General features: G+C 42.3%; 2 protein-coding genes across 2 annotated transcripts in view; one reads left to right on the top strand and one right to left on the bottom strand.

Moving 5' to 3' along the window:
- zgc:153115 (uncharacterized protein LOC768186 homolog) lies at positions 1-6,539 on the bottom strand. Its single transcript, XM_061294657.1, has 2 exons — positions 5,726-6,539; positions 1-4,284 (listed from the first exon to the last, which is right to left on the bottom strand). Exons 1-2 carry the CDS (start codon positions 6,228-6,230, stop codon positions 4,043-4,045), a joined length of 747 nt encoding a protein of 248 aa, XP_061150641.1. The 5' UTR covers positions 6,231-6,539; the 3' UTR covers positions 1-4,042.
- Positions 5,118-26,197, top strand: part of LOC133165050 (uncharacterized) — a 26,098-nt gene continuing 5,018 nt past the window's right edge. Inside the window, exons 1-58 of the mRNA XM_061294407.1 lie at positions 5,118-5,363; positions 6,802-6,919; positions 7,482-7,633; positions 7,709-8,744; positions 8,810-8,857; positions 8,957-9,123; positions 9,195-9,265; positions 9,388-9,550; positions 9,842-9,979; positions 10,053-10,230; positions 10,315-10,451; positions 10,610-10,713; positions 10,918-11,083; positions 11,168-11,353; positions 11,436-11,588; positions 11,793-11,937; positions 12,041-12,199; positions 12,275-12,393; positions 12,496-12,684; positions 12,765-12,923; positions 13,004-13,188; positions 13,289-13,471; positions 13,561-13,652; positions 13,727-13,896; positions 14,004-14,157; positions 14,221-14,297; positions 14,521-14,701; positions 14,957-15,112; positions 15,413-15,546; positions 15,763-15,921; positions 16,055-16,238; positions 16,305-16,516; positions 16,651-16,839; positions 16,914-17,056; positions 17,137-17,296; positions 17,389-17,472; positions 17,894-18,031; positions 18,164-18,280; positions 18,355-18,447; positions 18,548-18,756; positions 18,833-19,026; positions 19,158-19,394; positions 19,651-19,880; positions 19,969-20,133; positions 20,450-20,527; positions 21,538-21,903; positions 22,070-22,414; positions 22,482-22,817; positions 22,885-23,016; positions 23,534-23,686; positions 23,753-23,869; positions 23,947-24,120; positions 24,321-24,525; positions 24,866-25,020; positions 25,106-25,218; positions 25,295-25,376; positions 25,452-25,589; positions 25,763-25,925. Of these exons, the coding sequence (XP_061150391.1) occupies positions 8,690-8,744; positions 8,810-8,857; positions 8,957-9,123; positions 9,195-9,265; positions 9,388-9,550; positions 9,842-9,979; positions 10,053-10,230; positions 10,315-10,451; positions 10,610-10,713; positions 10,918-11,083; positions 11,168-11,353; positions 11,436-11,588; positions 11,793-11,937; positions 12,041-12,199; positions 12,275-12,393; positions 12,496-12,684; positions 12,765-12,923; positions 13,004-13,188; positions 13,289-13,471; positions 13,561-13,652; positions 13,727-13,896; positions 14,004-14,157; positions 14,221-14,297; positions 14,521-14,701; positions 14,957-15,112; positions 15,413-15,546; positions 15,763-15,921; positions 16,055-16,238; positions 16,305-16,516; positions 16,651-16,839; positions 16,914-17,056; positions 17,137-17,296; positions 17,389-17,472; positions 17,894-18,031; positions 18,164-18,280; positions 18,355-18,447; positions 18,548-18,756; positions 18,833-19,026; positions 19,158-19,394; positions 19,651-19,880; positions 19,969-20,133; positions 20,450-20,527; positions 21,538-21,903; positions 22,070-22,414; positions 22,482-22,817; positions 22,885-23,016; positions 23,534-23,686; positions 23,753-23,869; positions 23,947-24,120; positions 24,321-24,525; positions 24,866-25,020; positions 25,106-25,218; positions 25,295-25,376; positions 25,452-25,589; positions 25,763-25,925 (8,740 nt within the window). The 5' untranslated portion in view covers positions 5,118-5,363; positions 6,802-6,919; positions 7,482-7,633; positions 7,709-8,689. The remainder of the gene's footprint in view (positions 5,364-6,801; positions 6,920-7,481; positions 7,634-7,708; positions 8,745-8,809; positions 8,858-8,956; positions 9,124-9,194; positions 9,266-9,387; positions 9,551-9,841; positions 9,980-10,052; positions 10,231-10,314; positions 10,452-10,609; positions 10,714-10,917; positions 11,084-11,167; positions 11,354-11,435; positions 11,589-11,792; positions 11,938-12,040; positions 12,200-12,274; positions 12,394-12,495; positions 12,685-12,764; positions 12,924-13,003; positions 13,189-13,288; positions 13,472-13,560; positions 13,653-13,726; positions 13,897-14,003; positions 14,158-14,220; positions 14,298-14,520; positions 14,702-14,956; positions 15,113-15,412; positions 15,547-15,762; positions 15,922-16,054; positions 16,239-16,304; positions 16,517-16,650; positions 16,840-16,913; positions 17,057-17,136; positions 17,297-17,388; positions 17,473-17,893; positions 18,032-18,163; positions 18,281-18,354; positions 18,448-18,547; positions 18,757-18,832; positions 19,027-19,157; positions 19,395-19,650; positions 19,881-19,968; positions 20,134-20,449; positions 20,528-21,537; positions 21,904-22,069; positions 22,415-22,481; positions 22,818-22,884; positions 23,017-23,533; positions 23,687-23,752; positions 23,870-23,946; positions 24,121-24,320; positions 24,526-24,865; positions 25,021-25,105; positions 25,219-25,294; positions 25,377-25,451; positions 25,590-25,762; positions 25,926-26,197) is intronic.

Raw genomic sequence — 26,197 nt, forward strand, 5'->3', positions numbered from 1 at the left:
TTGAACAAACTTAGGGCTTTTTATTGAAAAAAAAAAAAGGCAGAATGAAAAGCATTTTATGTCAAGCAAACAGCGGAACCCTTTTTAAAACATTAGCAGTTCCATGTCACAAAAATAGTTATGAAAGAAATCAAACCACACAAATGATACGTTTCGTAATAAATTAACCAGCTAAAAAGGAATAAAATGTGCTTGTGTCGCACAAGAAATCTAGAAAGCCTGATGCTGAAAACGTGAACAAACCTGAGAATATAAATATCAAAACAGCTTGTTGCAGCAATTATTCCATTCCACAGTTCCTCCTATTATCCTTAACTAGAGCCTTTTCATAAGAGGATTTTTAATTAAAAAAAGAAAAAGACAATAAAAAAAAAAAACACCCTTTCCTGTACAATGTGCATATCTCAATTAGTGTGGTGGAAAGTAATGATCTTTTTTTTTTTTTTGTAACCCCCACAGAGAGGCAGCACATAAAAGGAAATCCAAAGTGGATAATGCGTCCAACACAGCACATTTAGTGATATGAACAATTTGGACTGAGCTTTTTTTTCCACAATTAATAACTGCAGTGAAGTGACAGACTACCAGTATTTTTTTTTTGCTTTTCATTTCAATAACTGCTTTGGAGCAAAATTCATGCAGCGGAGTCATTAATGTTACACATGTCAACATTAGACGTTCGATAAGAAGTGTGCGAGAACTGTGATGTTGCAACAGGATCTTGGGGTGTCAATGACAGAGACATATTGGATGGATTTTGCAGAAACAAAGAAAAGAAGAAAAACTGTGAGGTATGTTCTTATTGCAATATGATCGCTTTAAAACCTGAAGAGTCTTTGTGAGGACACACTCTTTGTGTGTGTGTGCGTGTGAGAGAGAAAATGGACATAAGTACAGCCATTGGAAAGTGGGGGAAAACAGGTAGTTAGTGTGAATGAGTGGGAAAAACTGTCCGTGCGTCCCAAGTCACTGCCAGCAGTAACCAAAAACTGATGATTAAAAAAAAAAAAAGCAAAACACTGAGTCCAATGAGTGCAGTTGTCATTGGGATGAATATTGAGACTGTATGAGTCAAAATCAGCATTAGGTCTTTGAGACGTCCTCATTATACTATCAAAAGTTTTTTTCCATTGAATTATGTTGAGTTTAAGTGGTTAGAGATGCTAACTAATCAAGTTATTTTTTCAAAAAATATGTGAGCTTGTCGATAGGGTGGACATTTTTCTTTTAAGGTTTGGCCACTGATTCTGATGAGGACTCCAAAGGCACTTGATGTTAATATTGACCCGTATATGAAGATGCATGAGTGATTGTGGAACAGGAAAAACAAAGATATGTTCTTCGTGAGTCGAAACACAACACATTTTGTCACCCTTTCTAGAGCACTTAAGAGTAAAGGCAGTTTGACAACCTAGCAACATAGTTTATAAAGTTCCACAGAGTTTTCTTGAAGACGCATAGTCACACTGCCCTGACACGTTTTGGAGCCAAGTACTGAACACTTGTAAGACAAAAAGTGCCACATTGCATAAGGATCTTTTGTGTAAAGAGCCCAAAAAGAAGACAATGTGTATATACTTATGCAGTGATCAAACTGTAAACATGGTGGTTGTAATGTAGTTTAAGGCTTTCAGAATCTCCTGAATAGGTGTTGAGGCTAAAAGAAAATAGGTCCATGCTGGACAAACGATGTAGGGAAAACTGAGGTTTGCTTTGTAAGAGTGAGTGAGTTGCCCTGTGGAACGCCGCGACTAGCAAAGTTGCGGACGTTACGCTGACGGTGATTAGCGACGACAACTGTCAGGGCCCAGTTAGCATTTTCGTTGGCACCGCTGTTGGCGTCTTTAACTTCTCTGAAGTTAACTTTTTAGCCCCCCTAGTGCGTCAAACAGAAGAAAAGAAGAACCCGAACTTCATTTTACACTCAAAAAGATTGAAATAGCAACATTGTTGAATCACGTTGGACTGGAGTCAGATATCAAGTGTAAGACCGCTGACTACAGGCGGGTAGTGTTTTTTTCTTGTTAGTGTGAATGTGTCTGGATGTTGGATAGTACAAAACAATAAAAAAAAAAAAAAAGTCTGGACCGTCTTTGAATTGATCCCTCTGCGTTATCGCGATGTTTAATGTACAGGCTGAGTTTTGGGCCTGTATTGTTTTCCCCAAAACTCAGAAAGATGACATCTGTGTGAGGTCAAGATGAATGAAACAAAATCTAGCATCATTGCGCGTTAAATAAAAAAAATAACTAAGCTAATAACTAATCCAGACTTTCTTTTCTACAGTTTTGGGTCAGAAGAAAAGGCTGTGGGGCCCATGTGTCACCAAAATCAACTGAGATGCATTTGGAAAACAGATCTTTCTCCAGTATATTTGGTATTTGCTCTCAACATCACCGCCATCTCCCTTTTAGTCTCTTACAACAAACAGAAAAGTCGAATCACATTTTGTACCCGTTCTATTTTCTACTTAGCTCAGCAGTACCACATGAACGCCAGACGGCAAGAGTCTCGTTTATAAGGCTGCTGTGTGAGGGAAAACCTGTTTATATTCCGAAAGGTATTTCGCTATCTGGCTCCGCACCACTCATGGACTCGGTGCGTTTACTTCAAAGGTAGCACATCAAAAATCGTCTGTCACGAGCAAATAATAAGAGTTAAAAACAAAAAGAATCTAAGGCGAAAGCGTACACGCCAACACACGCAGGCAAAGGCCTTCCTATCAAGCCCATACGGTTCCCCCTAATATAAGGACTACATCACATGTATTACTTCTGCTGCTAGCTGCATTATACTTTTTTTGTCTACATTAAAAGCTTGAAGCTTATATACATTTGCATCATTATTAGACATAATACTACTGCGTATTATGTGTCAGCGCTTCCAGGGTCCTACAGGATGTCTTAAGAATCACGTGCAAACAGTTCTTCTACAGTGAAGCCTGAGCCACTTGATGGCCAAATTGATATTTAATCTATGGTTAGATTTAATATAAAAAAGAAATAATTTGGGATGATGCTTCAATGCAATTTTAGGACAAAAAGAAAAGGAATGTATCACCACTAAAACTTGCAAAAACATGGAATCGGTAGAGCTCAAAATAGAAATAATCTTCTAGCTGTTGCTGTGCTAAACTAACATCAGAATATTATTGTGCTACCCACAGTAAATAAATGCTACTGCAGAGTACGGCAACAATTTACAAAATAACCACGAAATGACAGAGGAGATTTGGCTGTTGTGTTGCTGTGATGTGCAGATTTTGACAGAAATAGGAAAAAAAAAATCCCTGCAGATTGAGAGTCTGATATGGTTTGAGGGTTGGGTTGATTTTTGTCAATTGAAATCTGCTTTTTTCGATTCCAACTCTTATCAGATCCCACCTGAGAAAAGAAACCCACATTTTGATAGGAGGCAAAAATCATTTCATTTTAGTAGATCCTACCAACCATAAATGAATAACAAAGTGTTTTTTTTATTTATTTAAAATATCCACTCGCGATATAATGTCCTAATCTGCTGGTGTGATCCTTCCGGGAGACCTACTATGTCCCAAATCAGAAGTAGAAAATCTTGTATGACATAAATGAGTTGTGTAGCTTCACATTGGACTGTATTCTCTTCCATTTGTCATTTAAAAAACAAAACAAAAAACTAGCGGTTTTGCTAGATTTGAACACAGCGGCGATTTGAAAAGAAAGTGCAGTAGAGCCAAATCAATTCCAGGAATCAATCAAGTGGGATCGAAAAGCACGTCGAAATCTGAATTTAAGGATTTGGAACTGGTCCCTCGAAGAAACAGCCAACAATACACAACCCTTTTCATGTTGCAGGTGGAAAGTGGTCACATGACTCCTCTGTGCGGGCTGCGCTGCTAATGCTACTAGCGACTCACATCCAGCCCCGTGTGGATTTTTGTACTTGCGCCGCTTAAGCACAATAGAGCAATGCTTAATTTTTTTTTCCTCAATGAAACTAATTGTAGCTGGTTAATCCCTCACTGGTGACCGTCGATGCTCCTGCCCCAAGTGACCTGAACCATCTAATGGTGGACATTCAGGCTGGGAGAGGACATGCCCTTGTTGCGCCCCAACATGGCAGGTTGGAAATTGGGGTGACGCCGGGCGTGCTTGATCAGATGGTCGCTGCGCATGAAGCGCTTGTCGCATAACGGGCACATGAAGCGTTTCTCCCCCGTGTGTGTGCGGGTGTGGCGGGCCAGCTCGTCGGAGCGGGCAAACTTCTTTTCGCAGTCGGGCCAGGTGCATGGAAAGGGCCTCTCGCCTGAAAAACAGCAACAGTAATTCACGGTTACAGCACCGCTTGGTAGTATGTGCATATGGCGATGGCTACACGCTACAGATTATCCAATCAATCAATTGCCTGCAAATTGATTTTGCTTTATTAAAACGTGCATGCAGGGAGCAGGGATTATTGTTGTGCACTTTGAAAAGCCATCCTCAAGTTCCAAGATATAATTCCTGTGAGTTTGAGTATGGCACGTATGCAGTTACGTCACAATAATAGCAGCGGCTAACTGCACTGTTAAATACATGAAGAAAAAGAGTAGTAAGGGATTCAAATCAAACGGATTAGTTTTTTGCTAATATACTGCTAGCCTTAATCCAACACACAAGCCTCCACGAGCAGCGAAGGATAAGAGAGGAGGATGCTCGGAGCCATTTTTAAGATCACAAAGCCCACACCACGTTGTTGTTGCAGACCACTTTGTGGGCGTTCCCATCGCTGTTTTCTTTGAGCCATTTCCTGTCCTTAATCTCTTTGCGCCTGCTCAAGGACCCCGAAAGCATCATGTTCCCGATCATTTGAAAAATAATTTGTTCATTTTAGAACAGCGTGTTCATTTTTAGCTCATCGGAAGGCGCATCGTAGTGTCAACACATTGTGCGGATTACGTTTATTGAAACGACTTCATAAGAAGGTGCAACGTCATTTTGAAATTACCAAGCACATTAAACGTCGCATAAAACGTGACGTTCGATGTTATCGGCTTTTTCCGTTTCATAAAAAGCGTCACAAGTTAGTGATTCGTAATGAGAAGGGGGGGGGGCGATTTAGCCCATGCAGACGACTAGGAGGATTACATTTGAATGACAAGCATGTTCAACAAACGTTTACAAAACATCTACTCGTTTATCGATTTAACCTGTGGCCATAATATAAGTGTTTCCCGAGCCTCCTTAACGTCGCATGACTTTTGCGACGTTCAATCTAATCAGGATTTTTGAAAATGTGCATATAAGGTGCTCGCTGTGTGTATGCAGAGGGGGTGGGTGTATTCTAATAACTGAGTGTAATGTGCTGCCATCAACAGGAGAGACAGTGTCTGGCAACGAAAACGCGTAGGTTTCGCCTTACGTTCATTTCATATGCAAATCGAGTCAGGGAAGAGGTTGTCACCGGTTTTAACGTCCAGCCCAGTTCTTTTGTTAGTTTACTTCTTTGTTGGCTTCGCTAAGGGGGTAGCTTTCTTTCCCCCTCTTGTGGCTTTTGTTCGACAACAGGTTGAGGATCACATTCGATTAAAACAACTGCCACTAAGTTGGCACAAAACGGAAGGAAGCCCATTACTGTACAAAAAGTTATTCATTACGTGTTTTCGATGTTGCCTTCACGGGGGTTAGGGAAAAGGAAGAAATTGAGCTAAAGGCGTCAACCATGCGCCACCCAGAACATGTGACTTCGCTATCTGTTGTTTCGGTACCTGTGTGTGTCCGGATGTGTGCCTTCAAGTGAGATGATTTCCCGTAAACTCGGTCGCATCCGTCAAAAGTGCAGTGGTGCCTCTTCACGGGGGAGCGTGGGGGCCCCACGCCTCCCGCTCCCCCCCTCGGCGGTTGCTGTCCGGGGACCGGGGTAGCGGAGGGGGTCATGGTCGGGGTGGTGGGGTCCGACAACGTGGTGTAACCGCTTTCCCCACCGCACGATGAGTTGCTACTCTCAGAGTAGGCCGACATGGGCCGGAACTTGCCGTGGAGGTCTGTGAGGATACCGGCCACGGTCATCATGTTGGCCCCCTCCAACCTCAGGGTCTCCCGTACTTCGCGGTCCTCGTTCGAGCCGTCGTGCTCCCCAGGGAGCAGGCCCGCGGTGGTACTCGGCTGGCTGGCGGCGAGAGCCACCGGGGTGGGTCTGTGCAAAACCGGTCCACTCGATATCGAGACCAAACATTCGGCGGCGAAGTAGTCAGAGGATGCGGTGACCGACATGGTTAATCTTGGGGTCCAAAAAGTAGCAAAAATAAATGAGGTGGGTGGCGGGGGTTCCAGCAGGCAGGAGGGGCTAACTACTGTAGTCTACTCCCGACCTCGTTTTCATCAAACTCGACGTAGCTGCACTTGTAAACCCCATAAAGAGCTCCTCCGCTTCCTTAATTGTCATGTACATCAAAGAAATGTACAAGAGTGGCTAAAAGTGGGTTAAAATGGTGCCAGTTCCGCCAAGCCAACATGCGTGTACCCCTCTGACTGACGGTTCATTGTGTCTGAGTGAGCCGGTGGTAAACCTACGCCCCCTGATCCGGACCGCTGGTGCGTTCACTGTCCATCGTTTTAAAAAGTTTCGACTTTGTAGATGAAATGGAATTTGGGCAAAAACAACACGTTCGCGTCATTATGTGTGCCCAATAGTTCAAATATCGAGTAATTTAACTTTCAAACATACTTTAAATAGCAAATCTAGCCCACAAGTAGAGCCAAAGGTTGCCTACAATTCGAGTCCTGTAAGATGGTTTTCCTACGTCCGATTTTTCCTTGTACCTGAATGCATCTTTAACGACAGACTGCCTGACGTCGCAGCACGGGCGTGGACCCGTGGCGCCCTGGCGGGTGCATCGTGGAAGGCTGGCAAGCTTGAGCTTTGGTTAAGCAAGGATAGTGGGAGGAGTGGAGGATGAAAGGTGTGTGGGATGTTTCGGACTTTTTTTCCTTAAAGTTAAAAACATGGCTTCCAGTCATCCTCTCTTTGCATTTTTGAACTTCAAAACTGTGACACTAGATGGCTCTATTCTCTTATACGTCAGTGCCAACATGTAATGGAGTGATGATAGGCTGAGTCTTTGCAGAAACCCAAAGTACTCACACCCTACATTTAAATAGAAGTAGAGATATTTGTGCAGAAAAAGACTGGTAAAAAAATACTCACCCAACTACAATATGTAAAAAAAAATACCAACAATGAAATTTATTTAAGATTTGTTGTTTGCATGCAGATGTAAATAACTTGAAAGTCATTTTTTTTTTTTATCTGACACCCTTCTTTACACAACAAAAACAAATAATTGCCTTGGCTTTGAACATATTTTTGGAGAGGACTATTTTTTTTTAGGTCTAAGATGAAATGAAACTTCTTAAAATAACACATTGCATTTTGTGTCATATGTTTCACAAGTTGACAGACAGGAACACAAGCTGGTCAACTCTTTCAGGCTTCTGACACGATGTCTTCCATGTCTCCAATAGTACCAAAGATCCGCTCCGACGGAAAACTAGTCGCGGGGATGCACAGATATTTTCTGGCAAGCTTCGCCACCAATGGAAAGTTGACCTCGTGCTGCCTCCACCATACGTGAGGATCCTCCTCAGGATCCAGGTCAGCTGTCTGCAGGTACATGGTAAGCTCCAGTTCAATGGACGCTCTGCTTGGCTTTGATGTACCTTGGCAATTGGGTGCTGCTGTTTTCTTGAAGTAGCTGGACAAACTCTTCTTGGCTTGCTTGGCTGTCGGGGGCTCCAGTTCCTCTGCAGATGGTGCCAGGATGGAGATTGCTGGTGCTGCTGTTTCTATTTCGGCAGAAGCTCTCGTCTTCGTGAGGTCGACTCTCTCCTCTTTAATGTAAGCCGCTTTAAATCGCGGATCCAGGAGTGTAGCCATGTCGAGCAACTTTTCAGTGGCACCGTCGGCATATCTGTCATTCAGATAGTTGATAGTTCAAACAAAGGAAGATTAATTTGACTCAATTATTGTAAGTGACTCAATTAGTTTTTATTGCTAAGAGTAAAATTGTTATCAATAATAATATTGTTTGTGTTGTTGCGCTTTTGGTGTATAAATAGCTGTTACTTCTTTTAACACAAAAGTGTTATTCGTCAACCAGTCGATAGGGTTTCCCATTATGTATAAGCATTAAGCTAGTAGATTTAAGGAACCGTTATCTTGTTTTATTTCAAATAGGTAATGTACATTTATCCCTTTGTTTTCTTTATTGAGCATCTTGGAGCCTTTTTTTATTTTTTAAATATTGTGAAGTGAGTTGAGTCGCGTTCACTGTCGCCACACAGTGCTCATTGTATCATTTTTTTGCTCTCAAGTAAAAGCAAAATAAAAATCACACTCACTTAAATCTCATAAGTAGTGTCACATGTATTTCAAGGCATCTCTGTATATAGCAATGACTATTACACAGTTACAGCAGTTTTCTTTACTGTCCAAGTGCCATATGTTCAGCTACTTTTCGTTTCCAGGGATGAGAAGTGATTGGTCCAGAGTGTGTTTGTAGCTCCAGCCTGGAAGGTATTTCCTGATTGGTTGCTGTGAGCAGCGAGGGTCACTGTGGAGATCCTGCTCATACAAGTGTGGTCTTTCAGTGGTTGGGAACAGTACTTCGTTTTCATCTCACTTTCATGTGGAGCCCCTGAGGCAGAAGGACCTGCTGTGACTTAGGGCTGCAATGGCTATGCCCTGGTTTTACTGCCTGCATGTAGCTTTTCTTTGTCTCCTACTTGGTGAGTTTCAGTGTGAAAGTGAGCTTTATCAACATGTGTGAGATGTGCTTTGTCTTTTCTTGTAGGAGCTGATTGCTTTCAGTCGTCTGATCTCTGTGATTCAAGTTGTGCAGGTAAGAAATATTTGTGGGACTTTGCGCAAATTGCGCTTCAATGATTTTGCTGGAAAACCTTAAAATCTCATCAATAATGTTATTCATGCATGTCCCTAGCGTTCCCTACCACTGATGTGTCCTATCAGAAAGGGATGAGGTATACTTACAGGTATAAAACGGCAATCACCACATCCCTCCATGGATCAAATGCCGGCAGAAATGGACTGGTACTGGACTGTGTGGTTGATATTGATGCCATCTCCGAATGCCATCTAAGGATGCAGGTTAGATTCTGTCTGTTTCTGTTATATAAAGAAAACACGAGATTGCTCACAATGTGGGAATTGTGTCGTAGATAAGAAATCCACAGATAAAGAGACTTTCCCCTCAGAAAGAACACTCTGTGCCTCGGTTAAAAAGCTTAAGGTAATTCCAGAACAAACATACTGCTTATGCATCAGTACTCAACACATGCACTGATCTTGATATATGATACTCATCTGTGTTTTTGGTTCTCGGTGAGCTCAGCTGGTGTTTTTCTTACCCAGAGAGTCGCTGGAGAGAACACCCCTGACATTCTCCCTCCAGGGGGGAAAGGTCTTTACGCTATGTATCCAGGAGGGGGAGCAGATGTGGACGTTGAACATTAAAAGAGCATTTCTGAGCATGCTCCAGACCTCCCACACAGAATCTAAACATTTGGAAACAGAGGTGAGATCTGGTCCCGTTTGATATTAGCGCTGCTATGGACTCAGAATAGGGCTGCACGGTGTTGAAAAATCATGTGATATGGTTATTGAATATAGCAATATTGATATTTTTGCGATATTTACCATGGTCCTAAAGAAATTACTTTTTTATTATCTGATGATAGAAATCCCTCACATACATTCATTCATAACATCATGTCTAGTGTACTAACCCCTCATCATATTAGGTTAACATGCACACAATGAAGAGTCGTGTTTTTTTAATTTTATTTTAAATTGTTCCCCTCTTCAGACGGATGTGCATGGAACGTGCACTAGCTTGTATGAAAGGCGAGGGCGATTACTGTTGAAAATCAGGTTTCTGAACCAGTGTCAACAATCAAGACTGGCACAATTCTGGGCTCATTCAGTACCTCTAACAGGGGACACGGTGAGTTCATTCACATTGTCTATTTTTTTTTTTTATATCGGTGTTATATTAAACATGTTTGCCTTATGAACAGTCAGTGCAGTCAGAGCTGCGCTGTATCCAGGCCTTTGGCTCTGCAGTTATGGAAGAGGTCAACTGTACCGAAACTGTATCCATAGCAACGTGGTCTAAGACTGCAGGACAAGTGAAGACGCAAACTGAGTCAACTTTGCGGTTGCTCAGAGCACAGCCAGGCAGCGTTTCAGGAGCAGGTAATTGATGGAATTTGGTCTTTCATGGAATGGAAATGACAAAACACAAAAAACATCACGTACAGTACGTTATTACTCTGGCAGATTCTTTAGGTTTTGGGACGCAAGCTGACTTGCAGTTTGAGGATGAAGGAACCGCAAGACTCGGGAATATTTTCACTCCTCACCAAATCAGCCAAACTATGCGGATGTTGTGCAGCGTCACGTCCCGTCCGCAAGAGGTACATAGATTTAAAATCCAACAGATTTCAAATGACAATACTACTCACAAAAATCTACGAGTACTGGGTAAAATTTCAGAAGAGGGATTTTCCAAAATTTTTTTAGAGTAGTGTAAAATATACCATAATGTGATATTTTTTTCTTTTCACACTTCTAGGTATCACAATGGTTTCTTCAGTTGACTTTTCAGCTAAGAGAACTGACCCTGCCGCAGCTCAAGACACTTTGGCAGGAAGCGTCTTTCAAGTGCCGCAATGACTGGTCAGTGCCGTCAGCGTTCTATTAATGAAATCATATATGCCAGATCTACATGAAATGAATCTTTGTAAGGCCAGCAATCAACTCTCAATTTAGCTATTTTGTTGTAAATATGTTCTTGTGTTTACTCTCATTTTCATTGACGTGAACTCAACATTCCACAACCATAGCAAATGTTTATCTAATGTCTATTCACTGTTGGGACAGGCAACCCTTGTTGGATGCATTACCTGCTTGTGGCTCAGAAAACTGCATCACACTATTGACTGATCTCATGAAGGAGAAAGAACTGGACGACGAACAGGCTCGTTCTTTTCTCACCGCCATGGCCCTCATCCCTAACCCTTCGCCACAGATCATACACTCCCTCAATGTAGGAACATCTGGATGGCATGAAGTTTGAACTTTTTTCACGGGATGAATGAAAGCATTGAAACGCTGTGCTTTTTTGTGAAAGACTTTAGTTCATGTCCAAGAGGTGCGGGACAAAGCTCTGCTGGTTGGATCGGCCCTGATCAATCAACTATGTCAGCGCTCCATGACTCCCTGCATTGAACTTCCTCAGGTACAGGCCTTCATACAGACACTAGAAGTTGCCTTGAAGGAATGCTGTCAACCACAAGGTCCTGCAAAAGTGAAAGAGGTACAATCTTCACATTTGTAATTAATAATAATTAAGTGTCCAGTACAGTGCCTGTTGTAAATGATCCCATTTAATCCAACAGTTTATTTATGCAATGAAATCTGTGGGTAACATTGGCCTGGCTGCGTCAACCTTCATCCCTCTGTTAAATCACTGTGGACTCACCCGCTCAGCACCTTTGGAGCTGAGACTAGCAGCCATTAAAGCCTTCAGGCGTTTTCATTGCTCAACTAATGTGAGTAGATATGACAGCATTTTGCATAAAGTGAACTCATTCCTCATTGTCCCACGTTTCCTGTAAATACACAGATTTGCGGGAGCGAATTCTACAAAAGTCCATAAGTGTCTAAATTCATACTGCATGACAGGCCGAGTTGAAGAGGTGAAGAGGTTAGCGAGAATCTGTCATGAGTGACTGACAGCAGTTTCCTTTTTTCAGACGACTTTGCTGTTGCAGCTGTACCGCTCCTCCCTGGAGGATCCGGAGGTCAGGATTGCAGCATACCAGGAGCTCATGCGCTGCCCAGATCAAGATTTGTTCGAAGCGGTGAAGGTGATCTTGCGAAATGAAAACTCTAACCAAGGTTGGTAGATGACTATTTGATAAAGAGATACTGCATAAGCAAATAAGCATGACATTAATTTTTTTTTTTTAATCTTTGCCATTCATTTTGTGTGTCTGACCAGTGGGTTCGTTTGTGTGGAGCCACCTCACTAATATCCTGCGAAGTGAAGACCCCATGAAGCAGACCCTCACTGAGTCTCTGCCTCACGACATAATCAGCAGAGACTTTGAAGCGGATTTTTTGAAATACTCTTCTTATTCAGACTACACAGTCACAAATGGTAAGACTGATTATTTTGCAAATGTTTATTCATAAGAATAGTACACTCTTCATTCAGATTTCTCTTTTTGAACAGGCATAGGAACCACAAATGTGGAGACAACCGTCATATTCTCCCCCAAGTCATTTCTTCCGAGGTCTACCTCCGCAAACCTTACAGTATATTTTCACGGTCGAGCCAGCAACCTTCTAGAAGTGGGTGGCGTTTAAAAAAAATATATAATAATAATAATAAAAATACAACTACAGTGCATTTGTTTCCAGTAGGCCTCCTTACACACCCGATTTTTATTGTAGGTTGATCTTCACATTGAGAATGCTGAACCACTTCTGAAGAGCATTTTGGGTCACAATAAAGAACCCACTTCTTCGGATCAAAGGAATACAGTGTCCAAGGAGGCGAGGAGGACAAGAGGCAAAATAAATGGAGCGAAAGACTCATGTTTGTCCAGCACTAACAGTTATCTGAAGCAAGCCAGGGGATTGGTGGGGTCACAACGACAACGCCGGTGCCTTATCAGAGGCGTTGTACAGTATGTGCTCAGAAATGTACATTTGTTTTTCAGTTACTCACAAGGAAAAAAATGAAAGAGGAAGGCCTGAAGTGTTGGCTTAGTGTGAAAGTGTTTGGGCATGAACTCAGCGTGTTTACGTGCGACGATCTCTCTGCGCAAATCGACCTGATGTCACTTAGTGCAGCGGGACTGGCTGTCAAACTGCTCAAGGTGTCCTGGTGGTTGTATCGTCATTGTCACCATCTGTATTAGAGTCCCAAATGGTCTCTTATGTCTCCTTTGTTTTCCAGGGTCAGGAGGTTCAGTTGAATCACAGGGCAGTGCTGTCGACACAAGAGTTGATTCTACCGTCTTTGTCGGGCTTACCTGTAAAAATAGCCACTAATACGACTTGCTTTCTTTCACTGCGGCTCAAGGGAAACATCAACTTCAGGGATACGTCTCATTTCTCCCTCAGCGGTTACATTAAACCCAAGTAAATGGACATCTACAAAAAAGCTATTTGAGTGTTTTATGATCTTTGTAGTCTCATCATGGAGTTTGGATTCTGTGTTGAGTTGTGTCTATTTCCCCAGTGCTTTTGTAGGCTTGTCCGCCAGGATGGGCGTTGATGGCACCCTGGGTCGTGCTGCAGTGGACTGGATGTCTGAACTCGTGAGCTCCACCAGTTTGGATGGGAGTGTCCACATGCAGGAGGGGCAAGATCTCAGAGTCACGCTTAACACGCCGGAAGATTCCATGGACGTCATGTCTCTTAGGTAAGCGCAGATTTCCCTCCGACAAAATATTCACTGTCAAGAAACCATTTGTAGGCAAGGGTTTGTCTACAACCGCATGTGTTCAACAGCTCCCGAGTATTTCAACTCAGTGGCGATCACAGAGAGGAGATTCAAGGTCCAAAGAGTCACATCCAGCAGACTGCCTGCACACCAAAGACGTGTAAGAAATTCAATTGAAATCCTATAGACAAGCTATACAAAAAAATAAATATAGCATGTCATCTCTCCTCACAGGGTCAAAGATGGTCGGTTGGCAACTTTGCGCCAATGCATCCTACCCCACAGCTTTTGGGGGCATCTCGCTCCCACCCTCAGGTCCCACCCACCTATCCATTCGGCTGCTTAAATTAGACCGAGGTCTCCATTACTACTTGCTTGAGGCTGCCTACGCAATGGTCCCACTGGTACTAGAAAATATGATGCTGAATTTCTGTTCTTTGGTCATATTGCCATAGGAATGCTATTATGATAGCATGGCTTAAGAATATCAAAAGTCTATCTTTGACTTCAGGTAGACAACTGGTTTCCCAAAGAAGCTTCTCTGCATCTCCTCCTGGCTACTCCAAAGTCATCCATCCCCAGGGACATGTCACTCGACCTGGCCTTCAACCCTCGCAGATTTTTGCTCAGAGTGTCTCATCCTCTAAAAAGTATCATCGTACAAGGTTAGTTTGACAAACAATAAGGCGATTTGGTTTGTGAATACGTCAAATGACTTTCTTTCACAGGGGAACTTGAACAAGAGAGGAGTTCAAAGACGGCAAAACTTGAGATAGTAATTGATGGTCTTCATTATTATGTCATGGTAAGTCTTGTATTTAGGACTAAACAATTCTTTCTCCTAATGAAACACACTGTCACAACCATCGGTGGTCCGTACAACTGAATAAGATTCAAAGCAATAACTGTGAATTCTGCTTTTACAAAGGGCAGAATGCTCCATTATTAAAATAATACAGAGATTTGATTGAAATATTGAAACACAAATGTCTAATGGTTTGGTCTGCTATCCATTTCCTTTACTCAAGGGTGTGGTGGACAAACAGACTCTCATCTCAGAATTTAGGACACGCTATCACTTTGAGGCCAAAATGGCTGCCAATAAAAATCCAATCATCCTTTCTGCCAATGTGACCCGTGGACTGGGCAGGAAGATGAGTTTTTCAGCCACGGTTAAGAATGTATTCAGACTACCTGCGTCACTTTCAGGTACAGTATACAAGAGACAGAACCTTTTTGTGTTTTATGGGTTAATCCAGATCTTGAGGACAATATAGGTGGTAACATCAGTAGTAGTAACATATATTTTCCACAAGTACCGATACATGCATGGTATAGACAATATATTTCATCCTCCAATTCATAAATGACCTTAATATTCTACATTTCTATTTCTTTTTTATTTAAATTTTTAATAATAATTTTGGCAATAGATTAAGATAAAATGTGTGTCGAACTCCCTAGTGGCCCTGGAACGAAGGAGGGACAGCCGCAGCAGACAGTACTCCCTGGAGGCGGAACTTCTCTTACCCAGCATAGTTGGCTGCAGAATATTGGGACTGATGGAGCAGAAAGGGGTGCTGTGGAGTTCTGCTCTTCGCCTCAAATATGGGCTGGGCGGTGAGTGTTACAAAAACATCCTGCAATATGCTTCTTCATTTCAGTGTACTTCTTTATACAGTATACTTTTATTGTAATATTTTTGTTTGGTGATGTGCCGTGTTAAGATGAAAAAAAATTGTGAAACTCGCAATTTCGCTTATTTCCACACGGTTGTTGAATTAATAAAAAGTCCCTAGCTAATGGCTTCATACCTTAAAATAAGAAAATGTACGACTAATACCCGTTGCTTGGTGAAATATAGGCTGTGATATTTTTTTGGCAATGTATATCAATAATGTTCTTTGACACCTTTTGTAGACGATGCCCGGCACCTCCATCAAGAGTGCCACACATCCCAGAGTGTCAAGAGTGAGAGGCATGCTAACCTCACGTACACCATGAGAGCTGATCACGAGTTCTACTGTTCCAACACACCTCCTATCAACCACAAAGTAAAACATATACTAAAAGCTAATGAAACATTATACTCCCCTTAGATATTTTATAATGATCACTCATAATGTGTTAGTGATCTTGCTTTGTCCAACCCATCAGGGGATGGAAAAATATGAACCTTACTGCATAAATACAGTTTCATGGAAGAAATATTAGAATTTAGGTTGTAAATGTGTGCCGGTGCCTCTGAGACTGTGTCGTGTTCTTGTCAGATCCACTTCAGGCATGAAGAAAGCCCCAGCCATGCGAGATCATCTGTGGATATGAGCTACGGCAAACACTGGGACGAGATCAACAACAAACACACCCTCCTTCTGAGCCAGTCCTTTAAAAATCAGTCGACACAAAATCACACCAGCTACACATTCGAGGTAACCCAGATAAGATCAGTTTCTTTTTTCGCTTTGTTTTGAACCTAACGACACTTTCAATTATTTAACAAATTCTTTGTGATTTTGTCAGCTGATCCCGATTCGGACATAAAAGACCCCCAAATCTTTTCAGTTTAATTTACAGGTTCCCGAAAAAGATTTAAACTACCGCACCCAGCTATTGCATTCTTACGTTGGACAGCTTGGCTCTGAGAGCAGCACTCATCTTAAAATCAACTACAACAACTTAATGCCACTTGTTGCTGGTTTACACTGGAAAGGTCCTCCTCATGATGCTCTACACAAGAAATGGGAAGGTGATTTGATCTCGGACACTCTGACTGTTGTTTGTGTCAACATCAAGTTACATTTGCCTTCCTCAGGAACATTTAATATGGACACTCCGTGGCTGTACGTTTACACCACCCAAAAGCTGAGTCGGCACCATCACCACACGCTGCAGCTCAACTCTGAACTGACACTCAACAAATGGGTGACCGTCCGGAATCTCATCCTGGAGGCTTCCTACAGGGATAAAGGTCGCGAAAAGGAGGCCCATCTCAAGCTCCACACTCCAGCTGTGACATTCTTGCAAGTAATATGGAACTTGACCTCATGATTCCAAATATTTTTAACATATAAGGAAGTGCAAGCAGACCTCCATCTTTATAAATGGCACACACTGCTCTCTCACCATTCAATTTGATGTACTCTACCATCCCTTACCAGGTAGGAGGACTGGGATTCATGGGAAAGAAGAATATGAAAGCCTCTTGTTCACTCAGCTCACTGTGGACTGCTCCTCTTCGAGGCGACATCTTTTTGGAAACCATGAAATCCGGCCTCGCCCTGCAGATGTCTTCCAGCTACGGCAAACAAAACATCACCTTCACAGCTGCACTGAAAACCATCGACAAGGTGCTCGACAGCTAACAGGAAAATATACGCGCTTGTCTTAGTTTTAACAAAATATTTTCTTTATCCCGTTGAAGCTTTTGAAAAAACGACAAGCGATATTGAGGGTGAGCTTGTCGGAGCCCAAGAGTCGTCCCACTGATTTTGAGCTTGAAGGGACGTTGGAGGAACTGAAGAAGGACAAGAAGATGTACCAAAAAACAGCATTGCTCCATCTTAAGTCTGTTCACAATTACCATTTACACTTGTAACCTTTTGTTGTTGGGATTTGGATGTAAAACATTTTTTTCTCTCCAACAGACAACCTTTCAAGTCATTTCCTCAGAAGCTTCTCCTGAGGGAGACTTTCACCATGGACCTCATGAAAGGCCTTTACATCCTGGAATCAAGAGCTGGCTTTTATGGCAATAAAGAGATCATTCACACTCTGACTGTTGGCTTCAAACGATCAAGCCCTTTTGTAAGTACAGTTGAATGAAATCATGAATTTACAAGAAGACTTAACGACTGTATTCAGAGAGTGTTTCATCGAATGCATCTCACGATGTTTAGGTTTGCTCTGCACTGATCCACCCTTTCAACACAGAAACATTTCCATCGGACTGTGAGATCTGTGTTACCATGTCCAACAACCAAGTAAGTTTTCTTTTTACATTTTTAACCCTAGTTGTGTTGCAGTGCTTTTGAACTGTTTTCAAAGTTGTTAGTGTACATATTATCATAATAAATTAAAATATAATGTGGCATTCTCACGTCATGTTTACCTGCAGTTTATTCACGTCTTTGCACGTGCTAATCAACATTTAACTGTAATGAAATTGTATCTAATCTAGTCTAATCTAATCTAGGCAACATTAAAGAACATTTTAATCTGTAAATTCTAATAATTTTTAAGCAATTTTGACATTTTAAATTATGTGACATGTAGTTTTCAAATAACCAATTCAAGACAATGGCAAAAACAGTTATTGTGTAAAAAAAATAAAAAATTCAGTCTCTTTTTTAAATGTATGTAAACAGACTGAAACATGTATCAGCGTTTTGGTTTTTCTTCTAGAGCCAGAAAGAAATTCGAGGAAGGCTGCAGGTCAGCAGCAAAGACAAGTTGAGTTTCTTTGGACAAGTTCTTTTCAATTCATTGTACACAAATCAGCAAGTGATAAAAGTTCGAGCAAACATCAACCATCAGCTCCAGGTAAACGAACCTCGGACACAATCTCACAATTTAAAGAAACGATAAAAGCAGATCAAATATTTTGTACCGGAATTACACCAAATATAATGTTAGACGAACCTTCTGACAAGTGAAATATTTTTGCTGTTACAGCTGCAAATCCCCTCATTTGCTCTGCTGGAGGGGGATGTATGCTGGAGCCCCCAAAACAACACAGAATTTGATTATCTAGTTCACGGGAGGCTGAAAATTGAGCGACAAGAATGTCAAGTGAGTCAATAGTTGAGCGCTTTGTTAAAGTATAAATGGCGAGTTTCTTTTCCGAAACCTCATCTTCCTTTCAGTTTTCGATGCAGCTCAACGGAACATCAGACAAAATTCATCTTTATTCATCTCTCAAGCATCCTTTCAAATCTAAAATTCCCAAATCTCTAGGGGTGAGATGTTCCTTTCTTCCATTTCCCTTTTTTTTTTTTTTTTTTTTTTTTTCTTTTAAGACATACCAATCTCTAATGATATTGTGATTTTCATGTTAAGGCAAAAGCCACTGCTGACATGTCCAGAGGTATTAGCTTCATTCATGTGGCTGCTGATGGACAAGACAAGCTGATGCTGGATGCCCAGATCTCTCACTTACTCCTACAGGAGGACAAATCTGTGCTACTGCGGCTCAATTTATCACAGAGTTTGCTGCATGGTCTCACCGACTTACATGTCAAAATGGCTGCAGACACGTCGCCACACAGGTAACCATCGACTTCTCAGTGGCTAACCAAAGTATTGAGATTTGGCTAGTTTTTTTCTTTACCTCTGCCCTTCTAGTGTGTCTCTACACGGTTCCTATACAGAGGGACGCAACACTCTGTTGGCTCAGGTGAAATGTTCTCGAAGCAACAACAGTGGTCTTCAGGTCGCAGTGTCGGCGACGCTGAGGCATTCAATGACTAACCTCACTATTCTGCCCTGCATCCTGGGGGTAGATGGCAAAATGGAACTGTCTGACAACATTACCGAAGGTGAAATTATTTATATATATACTGATTTATTTTCAATTTTGTGTATTTTCAATTTTATTTATTTTCAATTTTATTTATTTATTTATTTGGGATTCTTGATTTGAGTCATGTAAATTATTCCAACCATCTAGGGCAAGTAAGAGTTAGAGTGGAGGAGACTTTTTACAGCATGAATCTGAGCCATCAGGAGGAGAAGGAAGACCTTCCTGGCAGGTTGGAAAAGAAAGTGTCTCCCACCCGTAGCTGGATGTGTATTCTGTCGGGGGCAGAGAATGTCTGTGTGAATGTGAGTAAGCAATTGGAGAAAAAAGGAAGGGGTGAGGTCCACATCCAGCTGTCTCACTCATCCCAACTACTCAATACCACAGGTAATTAGTAATTATCACTTGATTCAATCAGATATACTTAGTATTCAATTACTGTGGTATTACAATTTGAATTTAGTTCACTGCTATCATACGGTTCTGGTATAGCCGATTTTTGCTCTCAGTCGAGGCAAACAATCAACCGAACGATGAAAAACTCATCAATTGGGTCACTCAAGGCACCACTGTATTTTCAGATTGAATTTTTCATTTCATCAACATTGCATACTAATCCTTTCTTGTTGTGTGACTCTATCAGGGATTCCTACGAGTAGTAGTGTGCAGGTGAGTTGGGATCAGGATGACAGTAGTTTGTCAGCCTTTCTCCAACTGCAGGCTGGATCTGAGCATTTAAAAGGTGAGTTGAATGGTGGCAGGACAAAGCAGCTTGTGCCACGATGGGAAATCCTCTCAACATTGCAGCACAGAGTCAAAGCACTACAGAGAAGAGGCATACCGAGCTCCATGCGTGCCGCAGCGCATTGCGAGGTGTCCAAAACAATTTTCTTCTTATCAATTTCAGTATGGCTTTTCATTTGTTTGTGGCGGTTTCATTCATTTTGGTTTTCCCTAACAGATAGGTACAATTGGGTTGGACACAAGGCTGGTATTTCAAATGGAAGGGAATAAAACGATAGATGCCCTTTTAGTTGTCGGAACAAAAAACAACACCGCTGTATTCGCAGCATCCCTCCGGCAAGAGATAAACTTTCTGCAGGGAATCATACCTGCCATGTTGCAGGTCAGTTTTACGCTTTTGCATTTTTCAACCATGACTAGTTTTCGTTAATTTTCTGTTTGTCATGGTTGCAATCCATTGTAAGCATAATGATTCCCGACCAACCTTGACAACTCCTTGTGAAGATGTTTGAAAGTACCAAAAAAACCATCTTACTTTATTATTTCTACATGAAAATAAGACTACAGGGGCCTTGTGTTTGACACCTGTGTTTTATAGTTCACATCCTTAATGTGCCGTCCCACAATGTTATTTTCTTTTCTAGTTTCTGCTTTGAACAACAAAGTCTGACAACATGCAGGGGGCTTTGTTTTCACAGATGAACTGCACAGGGGACACGGCCACAGACCATCTCTCCGCGCGCTGTTATGGAGACGTGGCGGGTCGCCCAGTGGAGGTACGAGCATTCCGCTCTCATAGACCTCATAACAGGCTCTGCTACGCTATAGCACTTGCGCACCCGAGCCTCAGCGCTGAAGCTAAAGGCTGTTTGAGTCCAAATGGTCAGAGGGAGTTCAAAGCGAACATCTCTCATTCATCTGTCGTACTGTCGAGTTCTTACGGAGTGCCGGCAAAATGTGCCCTCAGACTGCTTCTCCGACCTGGGCCTCAGAGATGGGCCTTGGGGATTGGATTGGTGGTGGACTCGTGGAGGACTGACTTGAATTTGGGAATGAGAGTGGAGAAGGGCGGACTGTATGGCTGGCATGGACAACTTGAATACGGAGGTCACCAGATGATAGAGAAAGCCGAGATGATTGGTCGTGTGAAGTTGGAAAGCTGGTGTCACATCTGGGCAGATGTTAGGACATTGTGGGATTCAGTCAGTTCGACTCTGCTGGTGTCTTTGCGATGCAAAGGGAAGGGAAGGTTAGTGCTGGAGCAGATTAGAAGACTCCACCAGAATGAAATACAGAAGACGTCTTTAATGGTACACGGGCAAGCTGTGAAAGATGGACTGAAAGCTGCTCTTCACTTCCAAAACCATCAAGACTCCATCCATTGCATCTTCTCTCAGCTAATGAAGGAACGGAAAGATGAAGCGCAGCAGCAATGGGCCTCGCTCTTCTGTGCTTTTGAGTCCTCCCCCTCACTCAGGATGACGCTTCACCAAAACGTGTCTCTCGGAGTAGCAAGTGATGAATGTTCCATGCTTCTGCTGAATCAACCAAGGAGAGGAGAGGACAGGAGGAGCCAGTGGAATTTTTGGGGTCATCAGCAATGTGTTTTACTGAAGGTTAGACAGGAAACAAGATGCATGTCACAAATCTTGTTTCCTAGCTAAAGGAAAGCAGCGGAGACATTTTCATACTGGACATGACTCACTACTTTCCATTTGAGTCGAATTGATGTTTACTCCTTTACAAAGGGAATCATTCAAATGTATTCTTCCTTTTGTTTTTACAGACGCTCCGACCCTCACAGACCTCAATGAACATCTCCATCCATCGTTCTGGTTCCTCTACAAATGTCAGCATTGATCTCGTAGCTCAAGAGGAACAGAAAGGCAGCATGAAGTTGTTGCTCACCTTTCAGCCTCGACTTTGTTTGAACACATCGGTCCAGCACTCTGTGGAGGCAATACAAGCACTGGGGATTCCTTTGAATGGAGCATTGCTCGTCAGTTTCTCAGCAACACACCCGCCTTTTGTGAAGGTTGGTCTGGAGATTGGAAATTGTCACTTCAGTGGCCTTTTGAATAAGTCTTCGGAAGCAGAGAGCAACAGATTTTCTTACAGTGTCGAAGTGGCCAACTATTGCCCAGTCCTAAAGGTAAGAAAAAGTAAACAGCATTGTGAAGATTTTTTATTTGGCTTGTTCTCCTATGTAAGGGGTCCCTGAACTGAAAAACATTGAGTGGTCTGCATGAATAAGTGTGACAACTATGCAACACAAGCAAGCCACAAACGTTCTTCTCATCATGTTTCTTCTTCCTCAGGGAACGCTCGTTCCTGCGACCCTGGTTCTTCACGGGTCTTTGTCAGGGGACCCATGCAGGCGTATGATCAGCTCCTCTCTGAGGGCAGACAAGCAAGAGCTCAATTTTGAGCTACGGGATTCCTGCAGCTCCCCGCATCTCTCTGCAACTCTTACCCACAATATGTCAGGGTTGAGGAGCCGAGGTGTTCCTCCGATGGTCATCGTTGAGGCCACTGCTCCAGGAGGTGCTGAGCAGACTGGGGCTCTGTTCCTTAAAGCTGGAACTTGTCAGATAAGATTTGTTGAGGACCAAGACAGGGCACGGCAGTTCTGGGCTCTGCAGTCGGATTGCCCAACGTTGCAGGTATTCTTTTGGGGAAAAATACTCAAAACTATTTCCAATGACCAACTTTTTTAAAATTTCTCCTCAGACTCAGTTGAACGGATCAGCATGGCGGGAGGCTGATGGTAAATGGGCAGGCACGGTGGATGCAAATTTGGACGGCAAAAAGAGTTTCTTGCACCTTGTTGCACAGGCATGGCCAGAGTTAAGTGTGGAGGTTGAGTTGAGGCACAAGCTTTCTGCTCTGGGAAATTTCCCCGAACACACCAAAGTGATGGTAATAGGCAAGCTTGGCAAACAACAATGTGCCGCAGAGGCCCTCTTTCGATTTGATGAATGTGCCGTGAGAGCCAGAGGATTTGTGATGTCACGTTCTGGCCTGCAGAGCTCACTTGTGTACCACAACAACTGCAGTGTCATTCAGGTATATGCACAATGTCATTTCCACAATTGCCTCATGTTTGGTTGAATTCCTCACGTGTGCTTTCTAGGAGTGGGGTAGTCCAGACATGATGCAGGCCTCTGGATCCTTGATTGTTACCCCAATTTACGCTGAATCGCAAGTTTCCATGGCGATCGACAATGCTGAGATGCATTCGTTAGTTGCTCTTAAAAAAAACAAGGTTTGAAAATCATACTAGAGAATACAATTTCTGTAGTAATAGTAAAGTAAAGATGTGAAATTGTAGAAGTGGGCCGAAAAGTTGGAATGGTTTGAATGGTTTGTAAAATGTTTCAAGTCAGCGTACAAAATGTTATTTTGGGAATGTTGTCATAGAGAATGTGGAAGATCGGATAATGTGGGAATTTTCAGGATGTGAAAAGTAGTTCCAAGGAATGAGAAATGTTTTTGTTCAAAGTCTCATTTGCTCAAATGTCTTGTTTTTTTGTGAAAAATGTGAAATTGGGAAATACGAGACTTTTTGAATTTTCTCTGAAGTCTTAAATTTTATCAACGTTTGAGAATTTCAATGGCTTAACTCGGTTGAGATGTATATGTGGAAGGAGTAGGGAGAGAATTAATATTTGTTGTTTTGGGTGCACAATGACATCTGATAGCTTTGCAGAATTCACCCAACAAACAATCGGATCCTCTGAGATTCATAAGACCACTTTTTTTTTTCTTTTTTCTCCCCCCAGTCACAAAATGAGGTAACGCTTCATTTCAACCACTCCGTGCCCCTGTTAAAGAAGCTCGGTCTCACGACTGACACGGAAATGTCTCTGAGTTCTGGGACTCATGGCAATCAGTCATATTATTACAGGATACACTGCAGAGCACAGAACCAAAAGGTAAGAAGATTGTGAAATGTATTGCTATACTTTTTGAAACTCAAAATTGCCCTGTCTGCATTACAGTTAGATCAAGAGACAACCATGGAGAAAGCGCATCAGACAGTTCTTGTCAAGAGTCATTTCCAACATACAGTGAGTTACCTAGATTCAGTGGGAATCCCTGGCAACAGCAGTATCCAGGTAATTTTAGCCAATCACCAACTTTGACAATTAAAGAGGCAATATTTCCGATACTAACTTGTGCGTTGATTATATAGTTGCAGATTGGGTCCTCTGAGGGGAAGACTCTAACCGTAAATGCCCGATTTGGACATCAGCGAGCAGGACTGAGGCTAAATATGAAATGTTTTCCCATGAGCAAAGAAATACAAGCAATCATATGGCAGAGTTCATCGTGGCTACAGCGAAGAGGAATACCGCACAATATCGAGGTACAGTATATGTAGAACAACAGTGGCATGCATTTCAAGCTGTCATGTAAAGAATTATTATTTTTTAATTCTATATTAAGCTAACATTTTCTGGGAATGGAATATGTTTATTTAAATAAAAATGAATTGTTGCTCACAAAGCAACAATTAAATAAGAGTCTATGCATAAATGTATTTGTTTTTATTTATTTGTCTTGAAGGGCTTATGTTCCATTCAAGGGACATTGTCCCAGCTTCTGTCCAAGGCGCAGGTTACTGTAGATGGGCATAAACTGCTGGACTCTGGTCTGAATGTGAGCTTGGTTGATGGACGTCTGGCTGTACTTTTCTCCTACTCTCCCTCGCCTTCAAATCAAACATGGAAATGTTTCAATCTCAACACTGCAGTGACCATGCACTTTAAAGGTCAGATTGATTTAACAACTGGAATCAGAATATTAAAAAAAGCATCCAAGGAAGGGGAAATCAAAAGCACTCCAATACACACTGCCGAGCGACTGGAGTTGAAGTTATTCTGTGACCATGCTTTGTACCTCAAAACACTAGTCTCTCAAATCATCTTTCTGCATTGAAATGAATCAAAATGCCGTTAATCCATTCCAGCTCACCCCCCTCCAAAAACCAACAACCAAATTATTCACTTGAATCTCTCGTAGTGAGTCATTCATTTGGATACATTTTTTTATTAAATCCTTATCAAATATTTTGTATCTTGTTATAATATGAGGTGATATTTTTTCTACAGGCCCTGTAAGGAGCATCTCAGCGCTTGCTCATAATCATGATTGGAGGATTCGCTTGGTTGGAGATGTTGCAGGTTGGGGGTTACAGGGAGTGACCAAAGAGGGCAGAGTTACTCTCAAGCACACGAGAGCTGGAGACTCCAGTCCTGCCTTGCAGGTAGTAAACATCACAATCACAGAGCAGAAGGCTTCAACCACGACTATCTGTAGATCGCCAACCATCTCTGTGTTTGTTCATTTAGGTTGAAGCATGGGGAAGACTGTCTGGGTCACAGCTGAAGTGCTCCATGGCAGTGAACCCTGAACTCATGTCCTCACTTGCAATCATCATCCAAGGGCATCATCTCCCCAACAGGTAGGCGGGCAAATAATACGGACTAAGATAGATTAATGTGTGCAAATAATAGATGACAAAATGTGGTTTTGTCCAGCAAGGACCTGATGGTGAAGGTGGTCCAGAGTATTCCCAAAATGCAGATCTACTTACCAGCACAACTCAGTTTCCACTCACAGGTCGGTTGTATCGGTCAGTAATGACCAAGGCAGACTTAACATCTGGTAACAAATGATCTGCCTCCTCCTGTCTAGTTCAACCAATCCCGGTCCGGTGTGGGAGGTTCGGTGGAGGTGCTGTCCGGGAAGAGGCGACTATGGAGCCTTGGGGAGTTGGCGGTAATTGACAGTGGATACAGACATTGTCTGGAGCTCAAACACTCGTACCCTCAGGTATTGTTGATGTTTTGTACACCGGCATTTTATCTGTGCCAGGATACGGCTTCACCTGGTGCTTCTCAGTGGTAGCAGTTTTTCAAATACCCTGGCAGGCAATATTGTACTTCCAATAGAGTATGACATTAAAAGAGTGCCACGCATCACTCGTAATTGTTTGCATTTTATAGTTGAAGCTGCTTCCAAGGACTGTTGCACTGAAGACTATATATGAAGCCAGGAACTGGAGTTACCTCGTGCAACACGGAGCCTTGTGGGGAAAGCAGGAGTTCACTTTGTCAGGGCTTTACACAGCACCTCCATCACCGGAGAGCGGGAATCGCACCCTAAAAGGTAAATAAAAAGGGAGGGCGGAGTTGTTGTAAAACTCTCTATGGCTGTATTATACTGCCCCTAGTTGGTCAATGTGCACACATCAGAACTTTTTCAAACTATTTTTATTATGAATTAAATAATACTCATTTTCCTTTCACACAGATCTCTTTATTAATATGCTGCAGCATATTGGTTGGGATCACTGCTGTATTCACTGTGGAACATTTGGTGTTTCATCCATTTTTGATGTTCTGCATTTTCTCAGCCTTTTATCAACTTTCAGATGTTTT

This window comes from Syngnathus typhle, linkage group LG13 (assembly GCF_033458585.1).
Source record: "Syngnathus typhle isolate RoL2023-S1 ecotype Sweden linkage group LG13, RoL_Styp_1.0, whole genome shotgun sequence".
Lineage (NCBI taxonomy): Eukaryota > Metazoa > Chordata > Actinopteri > Syngnathiformes > Syngnathidae > Syngnathus > Syngnathus typhle.

What these genes read in the sequence shown, in the direction of transcription:
- zgc:153115 (XM_061294657.1), bottom strand. Translation starts at nt 6,230, where the DNA reads ATGTCGGTCACCGCATCCTCTGACTACTTCGCCGCCGAATGTTTGGTC. An exon ending in ACACATCCGGACACACACAG is followed by an intron (nt 4,285 to 5,725) that starts GTACCGAAACAA and finishes GCTGTTTTTCAG; the next exon opens with GCGAGAGGCCCTTTCCATGC.